Raw genomic sequence first — 17,453 nt, 5'->3', positions numbered from 1 at the left:
CCAGGCTGAGCCTCTCATGTCTGTTGTTTGTAGCATCAAATTTCTAATGAGAGCTGCTCTGACTGCAGTAGTCTCAAAGGGAGTCTGTGGAGCCATTGGAATCAGTCTTGTTCTGGTGTAGTTACTGGAGAGACCTTGTATCAGTTGCCTTTGAAAACCTGGAGTGGAGAGTACCTTCATTCTGCTGTGTTGTATATGTGAATTTACAAATTACAGTGTTCCAATAAGTAGGTTTGCTGAAGATTATCTTTGGAGCACTTGCTGTTGGTCCTGCTGTAAAAGGACCCAGAGAAATATTTCTGTTTTGGGAGGTGCTTTATAAGAAGTAGTTTGTAGATGATCACCTTTGTGGAAGGACAGTCATGAAATCCAAGGGCCTATTTTGCCTTTTTTTTTTTTTTTTTTTTTTTTTTTTTCCTCCCCAGTCTGTCACAGCTCCTTAAAAGACTTGCTGATCAGCTTTTTCTATGTGTACATCTTGCCTGGTAAGACAAAGAACCTGTACAGAGTTGACATGCTGATACTACCAGCTTGAATCAGTCCTCTGGTCCACACCATACTTCAGCCCCTGGTAACATTTGGAGCTCTAATCCTTCACCAGCTCAACATTTACTTGTGAAAATCATGCTACTGTTTATCTTTGAAATTTATTCTCCCTTTAGAGCAGGTACTTGTCACGATAAACTTCTGTGCAGTCACAAAGGCAGAACAGGAGACTTTTTGATCTGGCTTATGTTATAGTCCTCTGTTTTGGAGGTCGCTGTGGTCATTAGAATTATTCTTAATGGTAGGTTTGCAGCCATTGTATAATGAAAAATTTGGAGTGGAGGGTGGATTTGTTCACTGAAGGATCACAGCACAGAGAGAAAACTCACACTGGAACTTGTGGAGATGACCTAGCTTCACCTGAAGAAGAATTGACAAATTCGTTCCCTAGTGCTCTGTTTAAGATTTTGTGCTCATGTGTCATGCAAGAATGGGATTGAATTTCACCTTCAGATAAGCCTTATTGCCTCTCTCTGGCCTTAGTGCCATCCAGAGACTATTCCTCCTTTCTAGACTCTAATAAAACAGGACAAGCTGGTGTGCCTGGCCCATTTCCAGACCGTGTTTTTGTTTCATAGCAGGTGCCAATCTTAGGTTTTATTTCATAGTTATAACAGATGCTAGAGAGACCTTATGGCAAGGAGTGACAAGGGGTTGGGGAGTGTCTGAAATCCTGCTCCTGTGACTTCATGGTGTTCATGAAGACAGGACCTTGTGGTGTGACTGGCGAGGGAGAGAAGAGGTTATTCAAATGGAAATCTAAGGCTCTTGAAATAGTAAAGAGAACAAAACTGTCAGACTTGCATAATGTCCATTACGGATCGTTTAGTCAATTTGCATTCTTCCTTGGTCTCACTTCAAAGTCATTCCCTGTTAGGTTCCTCAAGGGGCAGAAGGATTTTTTTGAAGTTTTGAGAGACTCCTGGTGCTGAACGGAGAACATGCCAATGCAGGAATAGTCAGTGGGACTATTCATGTTTAGAGATCTTCTGCAGTGGTGGGCAGTTTTTGGTATCTCAGTGCAACGTGCAAGCTAACCCTACAGCTCTCTTATGTGAAATTCCTTGAAGGTCATCTGGAGACCTCTACAGAGGTGTCTAGATTTTTTTTTATTAAAAAAAAAATATTGATAAAAAAGGTATTTTGATAAAACATAATGCTCTGTTTCTTCTCCCTTTTATACCTCCATGTTTTGGGTTTCAGATGTCCTTGTGATGGTGAAGAGAGCCAATGCAGGTGCTGGCAGAGCAAAACACTGAGACTTCTGTTAAATCTATCCTTTGTCATGCAAGTGTGACAGGGATCCATCTCCTGGGTGATCCTGATCTTAAAAGCAGTCCCAGTTTAAATGTTGGTCAGCAGTCCCAGTTGTCGTGACCATGATTCTTATGAGGAAGGATATAGAAATGAAGCCTGTGCTTTAATTTCTCTGTTGCCTAGAGGGCAAAAATTTTTCAGGTCCAAACAATTTTTAGGTCCCTAAGTAAGAGAAGGAGAGTGATCTCACAAGGTCAAACCTTCTGAAAGTTTTCAAATGCAGTGAGGGTTGTGGTATGTAGCTAGTATGTATTTTCATCTGACCAACTGCCCTTGGGCTGCAGCGAACCCTAAAAGGCATTACAAAAGTCAATAGTGCTTTGGATTTTCTGCAGTGGTGATTTGTCTTTTCTTTTATATAATCCATGTGCAATATGTAGAATCTGTATTTCTGAGTTTCTTACTTTTACAGCTTTGAAATTCTTAGCCATAATGTTGCATTAAAGGAGATCTGAATTCAAGTTCCTCTATTTTTCTCAGCTTCCTTTTTTTTAAGTAACAGAACACTTAAATCTGTAAGAAGAATTGCCCTTGACAACTTTAACTGTGCTGTTCCGTATCTCCCCATGTCGACATTAGCACAAGGTATTTCTAAAGTGGGAAAAAGTATATTTTTTTCCTTGCAGAACTCAAAAACAGATGAATGTATTTTTTCATTAATTTGTCCCCCAAAATTGCAATATTGGGCTGACACCAAAAGTTATGATTTTATTGTGGTTCCTGACACATTCCTTCATGCTCTCACCCTGCCCAAAGTTGGTGCCAGTTCTTCAGAGGACAATTTTTTGTGGGGGAGGGGGAAAGGTGGTGTTTTCTTTTTCCTTTCGACAGGGTCAGATTTTAAGAGAATATATTTTACCTTTCTTTAGGAAATACTCAGATGGGAAAAATGTTCACTCTGTATTCTCTGTATCATTCTTCCTAAGCTTTATTTCCTTGGCAGGCACATAACTGGTATCTGGATGTTTTGGAAGATAGGTCATCTGGCTTGAGTGACAAACCAGAGCTCTGAATTGGGAGTTCAGGTCCCTCTTCTGCCTTGAATCTTCCTCTCAGGCCCTGGGTATATCCCTGGGCTAAGTCCATGTTGCTGTGGCTATTGTAGCCTCTTGCTGCCTGGAGGAATCCTTAGCCCTAAGTTAGGTTCCCGTAGGAGGGCATCTTAGGGGCCTGCTCTTCCAGCTAACATGGAGGGAGGCATCCCACCAGTCCCTTGCATTCACAGTTTTGAAGTCTTTGTGTGGCCAAGCAAGAAGGAAGAGAACCCATGACATGTTCCTTCTGTTAGGTGGGCAGTACAGCACCTGCTCGCATTTCCTCTTCCGCTTGCTAGGAGGCGGCTCTGTCTCTGGGTGAGGCTAGTTACAGGCTGTTGCGATATAGGCCATGTTCATGCTTTTTTGCTGATGTAGCTGCAATATGAAATAGTTAAATGTCAGTTGGATGCAGAGCTGAACCCCTTGGAACCTGCCTACTGTGTATGTCCATCAACTGGCTTATATAGTTCTTTGGGTTATCAGGAAGAATCCAAACAGCTCTGGCCCCATGGTGCTTAGGGCGGCTCTCCGGAGGGGAAGGTGTGCAAGCCTGGATGCCTTATAAAGAAGGGAGAAGCTGAATCTTGAACTTAAGAATTCTCTGTCTTCCATTCTGTTGCATGTCTTGGAAGCTGTTGCTAATGTCTTGCATAGTCTAGTTTTCTGTTAACATACTTGTTCCTTTGGACTCCATAGGAAGAACAGAAGTTGTTTTAGTGACCTTAGATGGAGGATGCTACATCTGGCCACCTCCATGTGGTGGATGTACCCAGAGGAATTTTTCACAGCCCAGTTTCTGGAAATATGTAGTGAGCCAGATACCATGAAAGTCTGCTTGATTAGGCCCTTCAAACAGGATAACATCAGGGCTCCAGGGGTGTTTGCAAGGAATGGCTCTGAACAGGAACAAAGAAAACAAATTGTCCAGAGACGGTATGTGTTCACAGCAACAGATGAAAATAATTTTGCTTAATTACTTAGTGATACAACACAAAGAATAATAACAATTAAAAAAAAAGCTATGTAGCGGTGACACAGGGAGTTCAGGCACTGTAGTGATGATGAAACATATGCACATGATTACTACACAATAAAAATGAAAATAAATAGAATAAAGACGATTAAAATCAAGAATAAAGGTTAGTTTGAAGGAGTACCAGTAGGAAAAGGAGCTTCTAGGGCAGAGTTTGACCTTACCACAGCTGAGGCACTAAGTTTCAAATTAGGTTTGGGCATATGCAGGTAGGAACTGCTGCATAAACATAGGTTCAAGGTCAGAAGAGTGCAGTCAGTTGGACAGACTGCATTTTTATTACCTTAATATATAAGATAATCAGATCATCTAATCTTTGTGGAATCTATAGTAATGTAAAAAATATGTTAATTGGCTAGTTAGCACTCAAACTATTGCTTCTGACCTTTTGTCTGTGGAGAGCCCTGACTCGTGCTTGTGTCTTACCTCCAGCACTTTCTGATCCAATGTGTCCTGCTCTGCCTGACCAAAGTTGCCTATGATAGTTACTCATATATTCTCATCCCTCCCTTATATTTTTATCTTATTCTTTCTGTGATGATTCTCATATTTCACTTTCCCTACTATTTGATTATATTTATAAATACTCTACCTAGATGTATTTAAAGAATTACGATTAAATCATGGGTTTATACTAATGATGCTACAGTCATTCGAGGTTGGATAGTAAATGTGGGGGGAAAATCTAGGTATTGGACTCTGATACCTGCAGTAGCCATACCAGAACAATTTGTGCATTTTGCACTTTTTCCCTGTGTGCCTACACTCATCACCTGGCAAACTGCAACAATCCTTATTCCCCTGGGCGGCTGTTATGAGGAAGGGAATAAGCCAAAGGTTAAGGTACTTGGATTTATTGATAATAAGGATCCAGTGGCAGGAGCGGAAGCTCTTTTAACTGGCCATTAAAGTGGATGCAAGGGCTTGTCTCCCAATAGGTACATCCTTTCCTTTCATGGTAACATCTGTGAAATTCCAACTTTTGGACTGGTTCCCCAGGAAGGAGGATGTTTTCTCAGAGTAGTATTGTTCAAAATTGAATACTATTGTCTCAGAATAACACTGTCATCACAAAATAATGTCCCTGCAGGTGGATGAGCTGGCATCAAAGCTGGGAATAGAGTGGGGAGGTTCTGACATCCTTGCCTGCCCTGAGGGCCAGAGCAGTGACCAGTCTGCACTGCTGACATGGTGGCTTCTTCAGCACCCATCTCCTGCTGTCACACTGAAGGCAAGTCTTCGTGTTTTAGGGAGCACAACAGGCATGAGCTTCTGTGGCATAACACCTAATTCCCTGCTGCTGTTCTCCTCAGTTAGCAGTGAGGCATTTTCACATGAACAAGTTAAACCTTGAGTCATTGACATGAGGCTGGAAAGGAGTTCAGCAGGTTATTTAGTCCATCTCCTGCCCCTGGGGAGAGAGGGAAACTCTTTCCCATTCTCTGTTCAATATCAATTATTTGACTTGTGAATTGGAATCTGAGAAAGATTAGTAATATTTATATATGTATATGTAAGTATATGGGGGAGGAAAGAGAGAGTGTGTGTGAGGAGTGAGAATTCCTGTGTAGAGCTTGGAGTCTGAAATGGAAGAACAATAAGCAGCTTGAATTTTCTTGAAAAATCAACTTTATGGGAGCTTTTTTCTCTCTTACTTTCAGAAATGGTTTAGACAAAAAATTCCCCACATAATTTAGTTTCCTTTATGGAACTAGTCAGTCTTACCTTCTGTCTTCAAGGAAAACTCTCACCTGTCCTGGCAGTTTATAACATCTCAAAGGGCTGTGCTGTCTTACCTTGTGTCAACCTTTTTTTTTTTTTTTTTTTTTTAATTGAGAACTGTCCTGTGAAAGTAGTGTACCCACACTTGCAGTTCAAGTCATTTCTTCTTTTCGGGTCCCCATGTCAGAAGCTTTAAGTGGCCCTTCAGTAGGTATGTGACTCCACAGAGTTAAATTGCTGCACAAAATCTGCTGGTTCGCAGATGGTATTAGAAGATAATTGGAACAAGAAAGGAGCCAGCAAAGTAACTGGGGCCTTTTTTAATTTTCTTCTTGAACTTAGGTAGAGATGTGCACACAGCAGTTTTAAAAGGAAGACAGAGAAGGGAAAAAAAGATAAAAATAAATTTCCTAAGGCTTTGGTGGAGGCTTCTTAGCAAAGGGGAAGAAATGGGAGATATGATCCAGCATGGGTTGCTGAATCAATAAAAATAAATTATGAGTTCTTTTGCTATCACCTCTTATAATGTATGATAGGGGACCCTTAAATCATATCACTACCTGCCAGGAGAGATTGTATTTACGTTTAACTGAGTTACACAGAGATAAAGCTCAGGCTTCTGTTATTTTAAGCAATCTAGATGTCTTTTCTGGTGGGAATGTGTGTTTATGTGCAGCAAGGCCATCCTGAAGAGCTGGGAAAGATTCTGTGGAGCACAACTTCGCCTTTTCTGGGGGTTGGGCCAGATAACCTGGGGGTTCTTTTCTATCTCTGACTTCTCTGATTAGTGCTACTTGCAAGCTTCTCATAGTATTGCTGTATCCACCCTCCCCTTTAGAATGTTTATTTGTAAAGGTCTGGAATTCTACTTAAATGTACCATGTGCTTTATTGCTGTCCTTAAAAAGGTGACTAATTCACCACACTTTTCCCAGACACTCTCTTCTGATGCTGTGTGGCTAATAATTCTAAAAATACTTAGCTTTTACGGAGTGATTTTTTTTTTTTATTTCCCTCCCCCCTTCTCCCCTCCCAAGAGGACAAAGTATTTATGATCTGACCTGATAGCTATGTTTAGGGCTCTATTGCAGCCTCTGGGACAGAATCCAGCTGCTTTTTAAGGGCTGATAACCTTGCTGGAGGCCTTTGTTTTATTTCTTTAGGAAGGAGGTGTTAAGAATGTGGTTGTAATTTTCTTTTTTTTTTTTTTTTTTTTTTTTGTGCATGTGTATGCACTGAAGGTATGTAGGAAGTATATTTGCTGAAACTGAATCAGGATTTACTAGTGAGTCTTTTTTTCTGTTTCCTTGGAAAAAATGTTCTGGGAGCAATTTTTTAATGTGTAGTGGAGATGGAAGAGCAATGTGGCTGACTTGCAGATGTTATATAGCTATTAACTATGAATACTGCTCATTTGGGTGATAACTGGAATCAGCGGTTTGTGAGGATGAGAATCTGACTTCTTTTCCCATGATATTTTAAAACATTATAGTTGGATTCATCTTCTGAGTCCTGGAGGCATTAGTCATTGTTTTGGTGGTGGTGCTATTCAGCTGCATTCACAACCATGGTATGGACTTCTATGTGCAAAGCACTTCTAAACATATCCTAAATTACAATCAGACTGTTTAAAACCAGAAGGATAAGAAACCCTGTTGTGTTGAATTCAAAATCTTTTCTAGGTTTGTGTGAGCCCAGAAGGGTAAATTCATGACACTTGAAGAGGTGTCTGTCTCAGTGTTGATGCCAATTTCACTGCTTTTTCTTTGACGGGCTGGGCTTGCCCTTGAATTGCCAAAGCAGAGAACCAGCATCCCAGAGTCCTGCCCTGCTTCTGCTGGTAGTCATGCAGGAAGAGGGAGTTAGGCTTTCCAGAGCTGTCTCTTTCTGCAAAACACTGTAGTAGTTTTGGGTTTTTTGCACCGTCAGATTCTGTTCATTCACTGCAAGCCCTGTAAATGGGAATTTCAGACTGATGCTTACATCCCGAGGGCTCTTTTGTGAAGATAATGTGATCTGTCTCCAGGGGCCCAGGGGAATCCATGGGAAGACTTCTCTCCAGCTCCTGCATGTTCTGCTGATTTACATTGAATGAGAGGAGGACTGGGGACAGAAAGAGCATATGGTGGCAGTTTTCACACTGGAAAGTGAAAAGCATCACAGGCAAAGGAGGATTAAAGGAGAATATCTTTCTTTTAGTTACTGGTTCTTGTTTTGAGGACAAATTTGACAGTCTCAGCTGTTCAGAGATCACAAGTGCACTGGAACATGTTTTGCTTTTGTGTGTGATCCTGGGACTTGTCTCTTTCAATTTCAGAGGGTTCTTTTGCCTGCGCTGCCTGAAGCCACCTACAGATCGTTTTTATCTCTCTAGAGATTTAAAAAAGAAAAAAAAGAAAAAAAAAGTACTTTGCTTCTGCTTAAGTTGGCATCACTTTACTCTTGCAAAAGTGTTGCTCTGATTTCCATCAGGCAGGATTTGGCCTGTGTTTGTTGTTAGTACCTCTGTTTCTTCTCGTGTCTGTTTTCTTCTCGTGTCTTAGGATGTGCTGTTCCTTAACTGCTAGTATCTGGAGATATGTTTTCTTCAGCTACTCTCCCCAAGTAGGGAAAAAGAAGGTAAATTGGTATTTAAGTCATGTGTGTTCTTATTTTTTTTTTTTTTTCTTTGCTAATTGTTCTGTTACTGTGGGTGAACTTGGATCAGTGCTTTATCTTCCAGGTGATGCTTCTTAGCTTAAATTAACTACATGTGTTGAAGTGGATTATTTCAGCTATGTTAAATTCCTGGATGGATACTCTTTTTCAGAATAGAGTGGTCTTTAATTTGATTTTTCTGATATATTTGAAAACTGAATTGAACCAAACTCTTAAAATTTGATTTGGATTCTTCTTCCTGAGTGTTTCCATGTAGAGAAACACTTAATCTCTCTCTTCCTCTAGTTCCTCATCAGTTTCACAGTGGTGATGTCTGCAAAATCTGTTAACACCTGTGGAATTTAAATTCCACACCTGGGAGCCTTTTAATAATGCTATATATTTCTCACAACTGAAGATGGCACTCTGAGGTATTGGCAACTGCACATAGACCTCCAGGGTAAATGGGGATGGTGATGTTGGGTAGTGTGATCACACACATACATGCATATGTTTTTGAGGGTGTATTTGTGTGAAGTGATTTTGGTGGGACCAAGGTTATGTAGTGACTGTTTTTGAAAACCACTGTACCTTGATCTACGAAAAAAACTTGTACTGGAATAGAGTTCATTTTCTTCAGAGCAGCCCATGTCATGCTGTGTCAACTAAGTCAGTGTTGATAACACACCAGTGTTTTAGGTAGAGCTGAACAGTGCTTTGGTGTCAGGTCTTCTGTTTCTCACTCTGACCACCCCAGGAGTAGGGTGGGAGGAGTCAAGAACTTGGGATAGGTCATAGCTGAGACAGCAGGCATGGATTGGTCAGAGGTGTTCTGTCCCGTATAAAATCAACCTCAACAACTGTGGAGTAGCTATTGTTCAGAGACTGGCTTTGCATCAGTCTGCTGTATGAGGCAGTCAGTGACTACCTTTGCATCACTTGTTTTTGTTTTGTTTTGTTTTCCTCTCTTTCCTTCACTTATTAAACTGTCTTCTTCTGTAATTACAAGTTTTTCTTACTTTTAGTCTTCTGGTTCTCTCCCCCATCCCCTGGGGTGGGGAGAGAGTGAGTATCTGGGTAGGTGCCTAGTTGTTGGCTGGCATCAACCCACCACACAAGCACAAAAGTGTGTTGAGCATGTAAACAATCCTCTTCCCAACTTCTGAGTGGTTATGTGGGGAAAAGTAGGCTGATATATTTGTCTTTTGCCTGAACTGGCTTTGAAAGTAGAGTTTATATGGAAGACCACCTTCCTTAGCAAATTTTTCACCCTGAATAATGGCATGGGTTTGTTGATCAGTACATCTTTAATTATTAATTTTGTGCCTTAAAAAACCCAACAACAACAACACAAAACAAGCAAACAAAAAAAACACCCAAAAACCCCCAAACCAACAAACAAACAAAAAGAAAGAAACAGCTAGGGGCCTCCATACAAACAGTGCTTTTGGGTTTTAGGTCCCGGAGCATTTTAAGGCAATTTGCTTTCAGCTGTGAGCAGTTTACTGATAATGGTTCCCAGTAGCCTGTGGTGGTTCACATTTTAAATTTGCTTGTTGTATGCTCTTGCTCTCATATGGATTGGGGAAAAGCAGATGAAAATTGCAGACAGAGCTTCCTGTGGCTGGTGTGGAGGGGAGAGAAGGTTACAAACAACATGGAAATAGGTTTTAGGCAGGAAATGGAGACCCCAGCATGTCAGAGCGAGTGAGCAGAGAGCTCTCATTTTCCACATGTAAATTTGTCCTCAATCTCTTTGCTGTGCTGAGTGCTGCTCAGTGCTCATCCCTTTGCACATTATTAATTACACTTGGTAAATATGTTCACAGGGCTACTGATGAGTTGTGTTAATCTCTGTGCTGATATAGCAGGATCACTTAGAAAGGACATGAATCTCATGAAGTGGATCAGGGCTGGCCTTTCAGATGTCTACCTGAAATGATCACATATTCTCTCTGTCTGCTGTGCTTTTCTCTCTCCTCTCTAATATGAGTGTTGCCTGATACAGGAGCATGACTGCCATTGACGCGGAAGTTTTCAGTTGTTCTGAGGTTCATTGTCAACCTGCTGAAGGAACTGCAATGCCTTTACATTCTAATTTGTGGGAAACAGTTATATATTCCACTGTGGGATATATGCAAAGCACTGTGCCAGTTTAGAATTGTCAAGATCTGGAGGAGGGTTTAATGAGCTAAAGTAATTTTCCTTCATAGTAAAATTTTATGGGTATGAAAGATTGTTACGCCACCAAATACTCTGAAGAGCTTCTGAGCACTTTTGTGATTTATGGGCTTGGAGATTCCTCACAATTTTTGTATGATAGGGATACTTTCAGGGAAGTGTTTTCAAGATGGAATGAAATCCAGGCTACCATTTCTGGTTATATGTTTTCTGCTTTCATGCCAGCCAAGTTGTGTCGAGACTCAAGGCTGCTGGACTGGACATTCTTGGAGAATTGTTGGCCTTATTTTAGAGAAGTGCTCCATAATATCAAATCTGGATTTAGTTGTTCAGTATACTATACAGCATGATGGTGGGATTTCTCAGTGCCAGAAACTCTTACTCTGTATTGTAGTATAAGCCATTGAAGATAAATAATTGACAGGGGTTGGCATTTTTGTCATGCAAGTCTTATGGCAGGGTATTCAGCAGACAGTGTAGTTTCTGCAAAACAAAAATACACTGACTGTGGAGAGGTATGTGTGTAAAATAAAGGGCATAAGGAAATTCTTGCAGGACTGGAACATCACTTGTTTCCAAAGAAAATACATTTTTTCTGATTATCCTTTCTTCATCCCCACTTCTGTCTAGAAAATCAAAACAGTTTGTTGAATTATTCAGGTCATTTAGTTTTGTGTAAGCTCAGCCTGAAATTCTATTTTCCAGAGGGTTTATATTGCCTTAAGGGAGTTGTAATTCAGCCTGGCCTATTTTCTCACTCTGTCCTGCAAGCTGGTTTTCCCTTTTTTCATTTTCAACTAGCTGAGCCTCTTGGTGCCCCGAGGGACATCTGCCTCTGGGGAGTCTTGGGAAGCACAGTGGGGCTGCATGGAGCCTGGCCCACAGGAGGTGGGAAAATTTCACATCTGAACTGTGTTCCCTGAAGTGAGCAGTATGGCCCCAGAAAAAAAGACAGCTCCACGTTGATCTGACTTGAAATTAATTTTGGGGAGATTGGTTTGAGGAAGAGAAACAGTTTAATTTGGCTTTATAAAGGTGTTTTATTTATTTTGATTAAAGAATGCCTAAGTGTAAGATTTTGCTGTTTCTGAATCAATATGACTTGGAACTTTTTTGTTTTTATTTCTTTTCCCCTGATGAAGATGTTTTCATCTTAATTTAGGTTGAGGAGGGGGCATTTTCTATGGGGTGGCAATTCTAGTTTTCCCTCAGTTTAGGGGAAGAAAGTGTTTATTTTTGTTTTGAAATAGCACATTGAATGTGAAATCTTCAATTTTCAGTTGAATTCAGCTTTTAAAAATAAAAACCATCAAGATTTTAATGCAAAATTACTCTAGCATAGAGAAGCCATGGTTATTTGTTAGTGTCAACAAAAATGAGCTATGCTTCTTCAACTACAAAGTAGAAATCAGAATCAAATGTCAGCTTGAATCAATGAGTGTTTTTTTCTTTATCGTTTTTAGTCCTGTCAGAATTTACTTTTGGAAAATATGTCCAATCTTCCTTATGTTTTTTCCATTCTTTTTAAAATAATAGAATGTTTTAGAAAATCTAGTATTTGTCCACATCTGCCCCAATGTCCCTGCTTCTAGTTTCTTAGCACAGTTGGGGCAACAGGATGTGGAGGCCTCAGAATAGCTTCTGGAAACGCTTTGAAGCTTCCTCTGCAACGCTGTGTCAAAAGCACCCCATGAAAACAACTCAGGAACAGGCAGTGCCTTTCAGGCTTTCATTTGTCTTGACCGCATGTGACGCTTTTTTAGTAGTTACATTTGCTCAGTGGTCTCATGAGGCAGCATTGCGGGGGAATCTGCTTTTACAGCTTTTCTTGGGAAGGTTGTGTGTTCAGCCTCTCCCATCCTCTCTGGTTTCCAAAATCCCAAACCATTACAGGTGTTGCTTTTATTGAATCTGAAGTGGTTTGTCTCAAAAGCAAGTAGGGACAGGGTGAAGGCCACCCGGGGTTGTGCTATGAGAGTGTTGCCTTGCCTGGGTGTACATGGCGAGTGATTTTATGGACAGATTGGTGTAGTTGACTGTACTGTGTATTACCACTGCCTCAGGCAACTCCTGCTATTTCCTTGGAACCCTTTGTGAGATTTAAATGCGAGGGGATGCTCATGCTTTTGCTTTCTGTGCATTAACAACAGGCAAAGCTGGATTTTTATTAGTCATCCTGGGTGAAAATCCAGAAAAGCCATACTAAAAAACATGCTTTTACTTTGAATTTATACTCAGGAGCTGAGTAGGATTCAACCCACTCACTCCTGTAAAGCTGGTGTTATCCTGTGGTTTGCAGGGTTTATAATAGATAAGTGACATCTTCAAAAATATAGGGCATATGAGATCTGCAGAGAGGCACACAAAGAGCTGGGAGAGTATGGATTCTGCCTTCAGCTGTAATTGTAATTTAAGGTAGAGTTACTCTGTTGAAATTTGACCAGCAAGTGGAGATTTTATTTAATATGTTTAGGGCTGGATCCAGGATCCACTGAACTCAGCAGAAGTCATCCTGCTGTCTTCAATGTGATTAGGCTCTGAAACTAGAAAAATAACTTTGTCAAACCTTGCCATAGTTGTAAGCAATAACAAGGACATAATTTCTGGCAGGGCAAGGCTTGTGCTGAGATGCATGGCTTCCTAGGGACTCTAGAAAGGGATTCTATCTGAGGCCCTGTGGGAATATAGGGAACATGCTAAAAATGTTACTCTGCTGCACTGCTTCCTTCACAGGTGTAAGGGGAGGAGGTATACAAACATGGGTTGCTGCAATTTGCAGCTGGCTTTTCCCACTTTGTATGAGAAGGTGTGTCCAGGGTTTAAGTTGCAGTAAAAAAGATAGTGTCTTTATTTCCCCACTGCACAGCATTGGTTTAGGCTGACATGGGCTTGCATATGCTGACTCAAATCTGCCTGGCAGGTTTCTTTTCACACCCTGCTGGAAGCAGCTTGGCTTTTATCTTCCTCCTAAAGGTCTCTGCGTGGGGAAATAAAGGGACAAAATGCAATCAGGGACTGGGAAAGCGAATCCAGTAGAGAGAGGAATGCTCAGAGCATCTATTCTAAAGCCATTAAGTTGGGCACTGACTGCATAGTCACGTACCAAGGTCCCTTACAATTTGAACAGGTCTCTTCCTGGTATTATGCTGACAGTAACCAACTGCTGCAGCCGTTGTGATATTGATTAATCCTTTGCCATTTTTCTGCAAAGCTTTAAACTCCTCACCCAGCAGCCTTTCAAGCTGGGAAACTTAAATGAAAGATGTGGTGGGTCCCACTGCTGTGGGAGGAGGAAGAGAGGAAAAGCCACAAATGTGGCTTTTGCAGTAGAAGAGATCCTTGTTGTATAGGAAAACATGAATTAACTCAACCCTGTGGGTAACATTTCTCATTTGGATCCACCTCTTAGCCAAACTGTGAAGTATCAAAACCAAACAAAACTGAAACACAACAGCCCCACCCTCCCCGCCAAGCGTTTACTAAAAGTTTCCTTAGATGCATTCACATCCCAAGCAGATACAAGGGAAACTATCATGTTCTTGAATCCTGCAAGGGGTAAAAAATGCTGAAATGTTAAAATGATGCAAAACAAAAATAAAGAGTTGCCCCAGAGCTCTTCTAGAGGCTGGTCCCATATAATCCAAGGGAATGCAATGTGTGACATTAAAGAAAGTTAAAAAATCAAGGAGCAGATGCTCAAATGCTCTTAACTTTCACTGAGGAACCTGTATTACTTCTGCAAAAGCTCCCATCCCATCTGAGCCTGGGAGCTTGCACAGTGGCTCACAGGTAATTGGAGTACATAGCTGCCTTTCAGGGATAGAAGGGCATTGGACAATGTAGCTGCTAACTAGGAGGATTACATTTACATGTGAAATCTGAGGTCAGAGCACCAAGGATATTGGAGGGAAGTTATATTCCCTGTGGTCCCCCATGTACTACCTAACTTCCCTCTCCTCCTACCTCAGTTTTGCAAGGGCATGACTTGGGAGCGTTTGTGGCTCACCAGAAAGTTAGTCAGTGGGTCCTGAAGGCTCTGACTCTCCTTGAGCACTAAAGATACAGCTGAAGTTTTGTCTTGCTCTGTGTCTAAGCTGCATGTCATGCTCTGTGTTCCTCTAGTTTACAACTGCAGAAATGTGATAGCATGTGGAAATTCCCATGCTCCCGGAATCAGTGACAGCAGATAGAGAACACAAAGCTCATTGTGGGCAAAATGAACTGTTTTGCTGGATGGAGGTCTTCATAAACAAACTTGCCAATTCTTTCTATGGAGACTCACCAATTTGTGGTATCACTCTGAGAAACAGGAAAAGTCAACCGTAATTTCCAGCTGGGCTGTTGAATTAGGAAACGTGCATCTGATTTCATCCCTGACCTTGAATAACTATAGTTATAGAGAGGGCAGCTCACAATGTTTGATTAATTCCTGTTGACATGATTTATTTCAAATGAAAAACATTTTGAGATTAGAATAAATGTTACTGGGTTACATGATGCATTAAGCTAATGATTTTCTTTTCTTTTTTTTTTTTTTTTTTTTAAAGTTACTTGATCCTATAATACTGCAAATTTAATGGATAAATGTTAAGCTCTCATTTGGGCAATTTCAGATGCCTTGTTTATTGTTACACAATCTAAAGGAAAACTTATTTTTCTCTTTCTTTTCCCTTTCTCTTCCTTCCTCCCTTTCCCCTCCCTAGGTCATTCTCATTCTGACAAAGCTCTACGACTTCAACTTGGGGAGCGTTACAGAGAGCTCACTGTGGAGGTAAGTGGATTGTAGAAATCACAGTAACTGTCATGGAGGGGTTGCACTGTGTCTCTTGTAAAACTGGAGGCTGAGCAAGACAGGTATCTGAGTTGATCAGGGATGGAGGTGGGAGGGAATCTGAGATAACTGCAGTTGCTTTTTGGAAAAGGGACACTGGATTAAGAACACATTGCTTTAATGAAGTGGGGTCTGCAAACAAGAGGGTTTCTTAATGTAAGGGTACTTCCCTGGTACACAGAGGGGCTCAGTTTCATTCTTGCCTTTGAGTGTCCTTGGACAAATCTCTTCATTCATCAGACTCTCTGTTATGATGCTGGCAATGAGAACACTCTCTGTAGATTGTAGGTGCTTGCTAGAACAGTGTCCAAGATGGTATACAACACAGTGTGTGATATAATCTTAGCTGATCGTAGCCACATTCTTCAGCCCTGTGAGCTGACATGGCCATCTTGACAGTGCATCTGTGTTGCCTTGGGCTGTAAGGACAGTAGCTACTAAAGGACTAGAGATATCAGTGAGGTGCTCGTGTCTTCTCTGCTATGGATAGATTTGGATGGTGTCAAGAACCTGACATGCTTCTATTCTGGCATGGGGAATGGACTGTCCTGGGCTGGGGAAGCATGCTGCTGTACAGTGTGTGTTTGTAAGTTCATTTTTACATTTAAAATAAATAAATAAATAATTATAAATCCCCTCCCTCCACTCCCAAAAAACCTCAACAAACTCACGTCTATAAACAGGCCAGTTCCCTGATGTCTGAAATCACCAATAGTTTCTATCTGGTGGGAATTGCTCTTCTCCCTAATGTCCTGCCTGTCGTATGGAAAGAGTATGCCCTTAACAGAATAGTTATTAGATGTTTTTTACCCTAAGGAAAAAAAAAAAAAAAGTCAAACAGGGGTTGGGAGAGACCAAGTGCCTTGTGTCAGATTTACCTGATGTATTATAGAAAACTGCTGAAAGTGTAATTGGTGGAACTGTCAATGCATTGTTGCTATTGCTCTGCGTGTGAGCAGCTTCTTGGCAGATGGTCTCTTGTTCTTCTTTCTTACCAGCTAATTTAAAAGTCTCTCTTTGGAGCAGACTTTAGGCATGTGCTGCAGGTTTATTCCTGTTAATGTATTAAGGGTTAATTGTTCACTAGAGCTCTTGAAACTTCTAGATTTGAACAGTACTTTTAAAGCCTAATTGCGCTGTACCGTGGTAATCTTCAAAAGTATAAATAACCATGCAGCTAATAAGAGAGAACACAGTCATTTCCACTTACTCTGGTGCTTTTCAAGGTATTGAAGTCTTAAAAACTTTTGCCTCTTTACCTAACAAGTACAAGAGGCATTGTGATTGTACTTTAAATGTAATTGCCAAGCAACCTGCTCTGCATAAATAATGTAACAAATCCTGTCCTAATACTGAACTCACAGCATCACCTGAGCTCTGCAGAAAGGTAATAGCAGCATCCCTTTTGGAGTTTTCCCAGAGTGATGGAAATATAGTTCATCATCAGCACAACTGAAGTCATTCAGTACTTGGTCAGCTGGGGAAACATGATTTGTGAGTGTGTTTCAGTGTGTTCTGGGACACTTATGAATCTTTTCTGCAGTGAAACAGGGGCCAGTGTTGGGGTCTAGAGTCTCAGAGATGTTGAGAAGTCAGAACTTCCTGGGTTCTCTTCTGAGGTCTGGGAGGAAAGCTCAGGGTAAGAGCTAGTAAGTATAGCTCCTGGGCTCTAAACCTTAGTTTCCCACCTGGAAAATTCAGAATTAAGCCATGTTGTACTTCAGAGTGGAGTCTTAGAGAGCAGGTATGAATTTCTTTGGAAAGGACATTGTAGAAATGCAAATAGATATTAAGTGGAAGCAATAAGCCAATTCTTTTTGGAATTATCTCAGGATTTTCTGTTCTATATGCATATTAAGGCCTCTGAATCATTGCATGATTTAAATTGGTGCTTTTCAATATTTTCTTTTAATCTTTGAGACCCTGAAAATTTCAAAAGGAGGATCTGTTTTTGCAGAGTGAATTTAAGCCTTCTGACAATAAGCTTGCTTTTCTTAGTTACTTTCTGTATGCTCCTTCAAAGCCATATTTGAGCCCCCAGAACTGATGGGTCACAGACTGGGTGCAACTACCAAGTACTTATCAGGAGGACGTCTGGACATTTCCAGGTGGTGGTTGTTTTTTTTTTTTTTTTTTAATTATTTTTTTAT

The 17,453-nt window shown here is 40.9% G+C and overlaps 1 protein-coding gene across 1 annotated transcript in view; it reads left to right on the top strand.

Moving 5' to 3' along the window:
- The window catches only part of SORCS3 (sortilin related VPS10 domain containing receptor 3), a 307,228-nt gene that overhangs the window by 85,684 nt on the left and 204,091 nt on the right, over nt 1-17,453 (top strand). The window contains exon 2 of the mRNA XM_042791658.1: nt 15,176-15,243. Coding sequence (XP_042647592.1) covers nt 15,176-15,243 — 68 coding nt within the window. The remainder of the gene's footprint in view (nt 1-15,175; nt 15,244-17,453) is intronic.

The sequence above is a fragment of the Tyto alba genome, unplaced genomic scaffold (genome assembly GCF_018691265.1).
Source record: "Tyto alba isolate M040663 unplaced genomic scaffold, T.alba_DEE_v4.0 Super-Scaffold_1, whole genome shotgun sequence".
Classification (NCBI taxonomy): domain Eukaryota; kingdom Metazoa; phylum Chordata; class Aves; order Strigiformes; family Tytonidae; genus Tyto; species Tyto alba.
The sequence above is the reverse complement of the archived record's forward strand: the minus strand, read 5'-3'. Positions and strand labels throughout refer to the sequence as shown.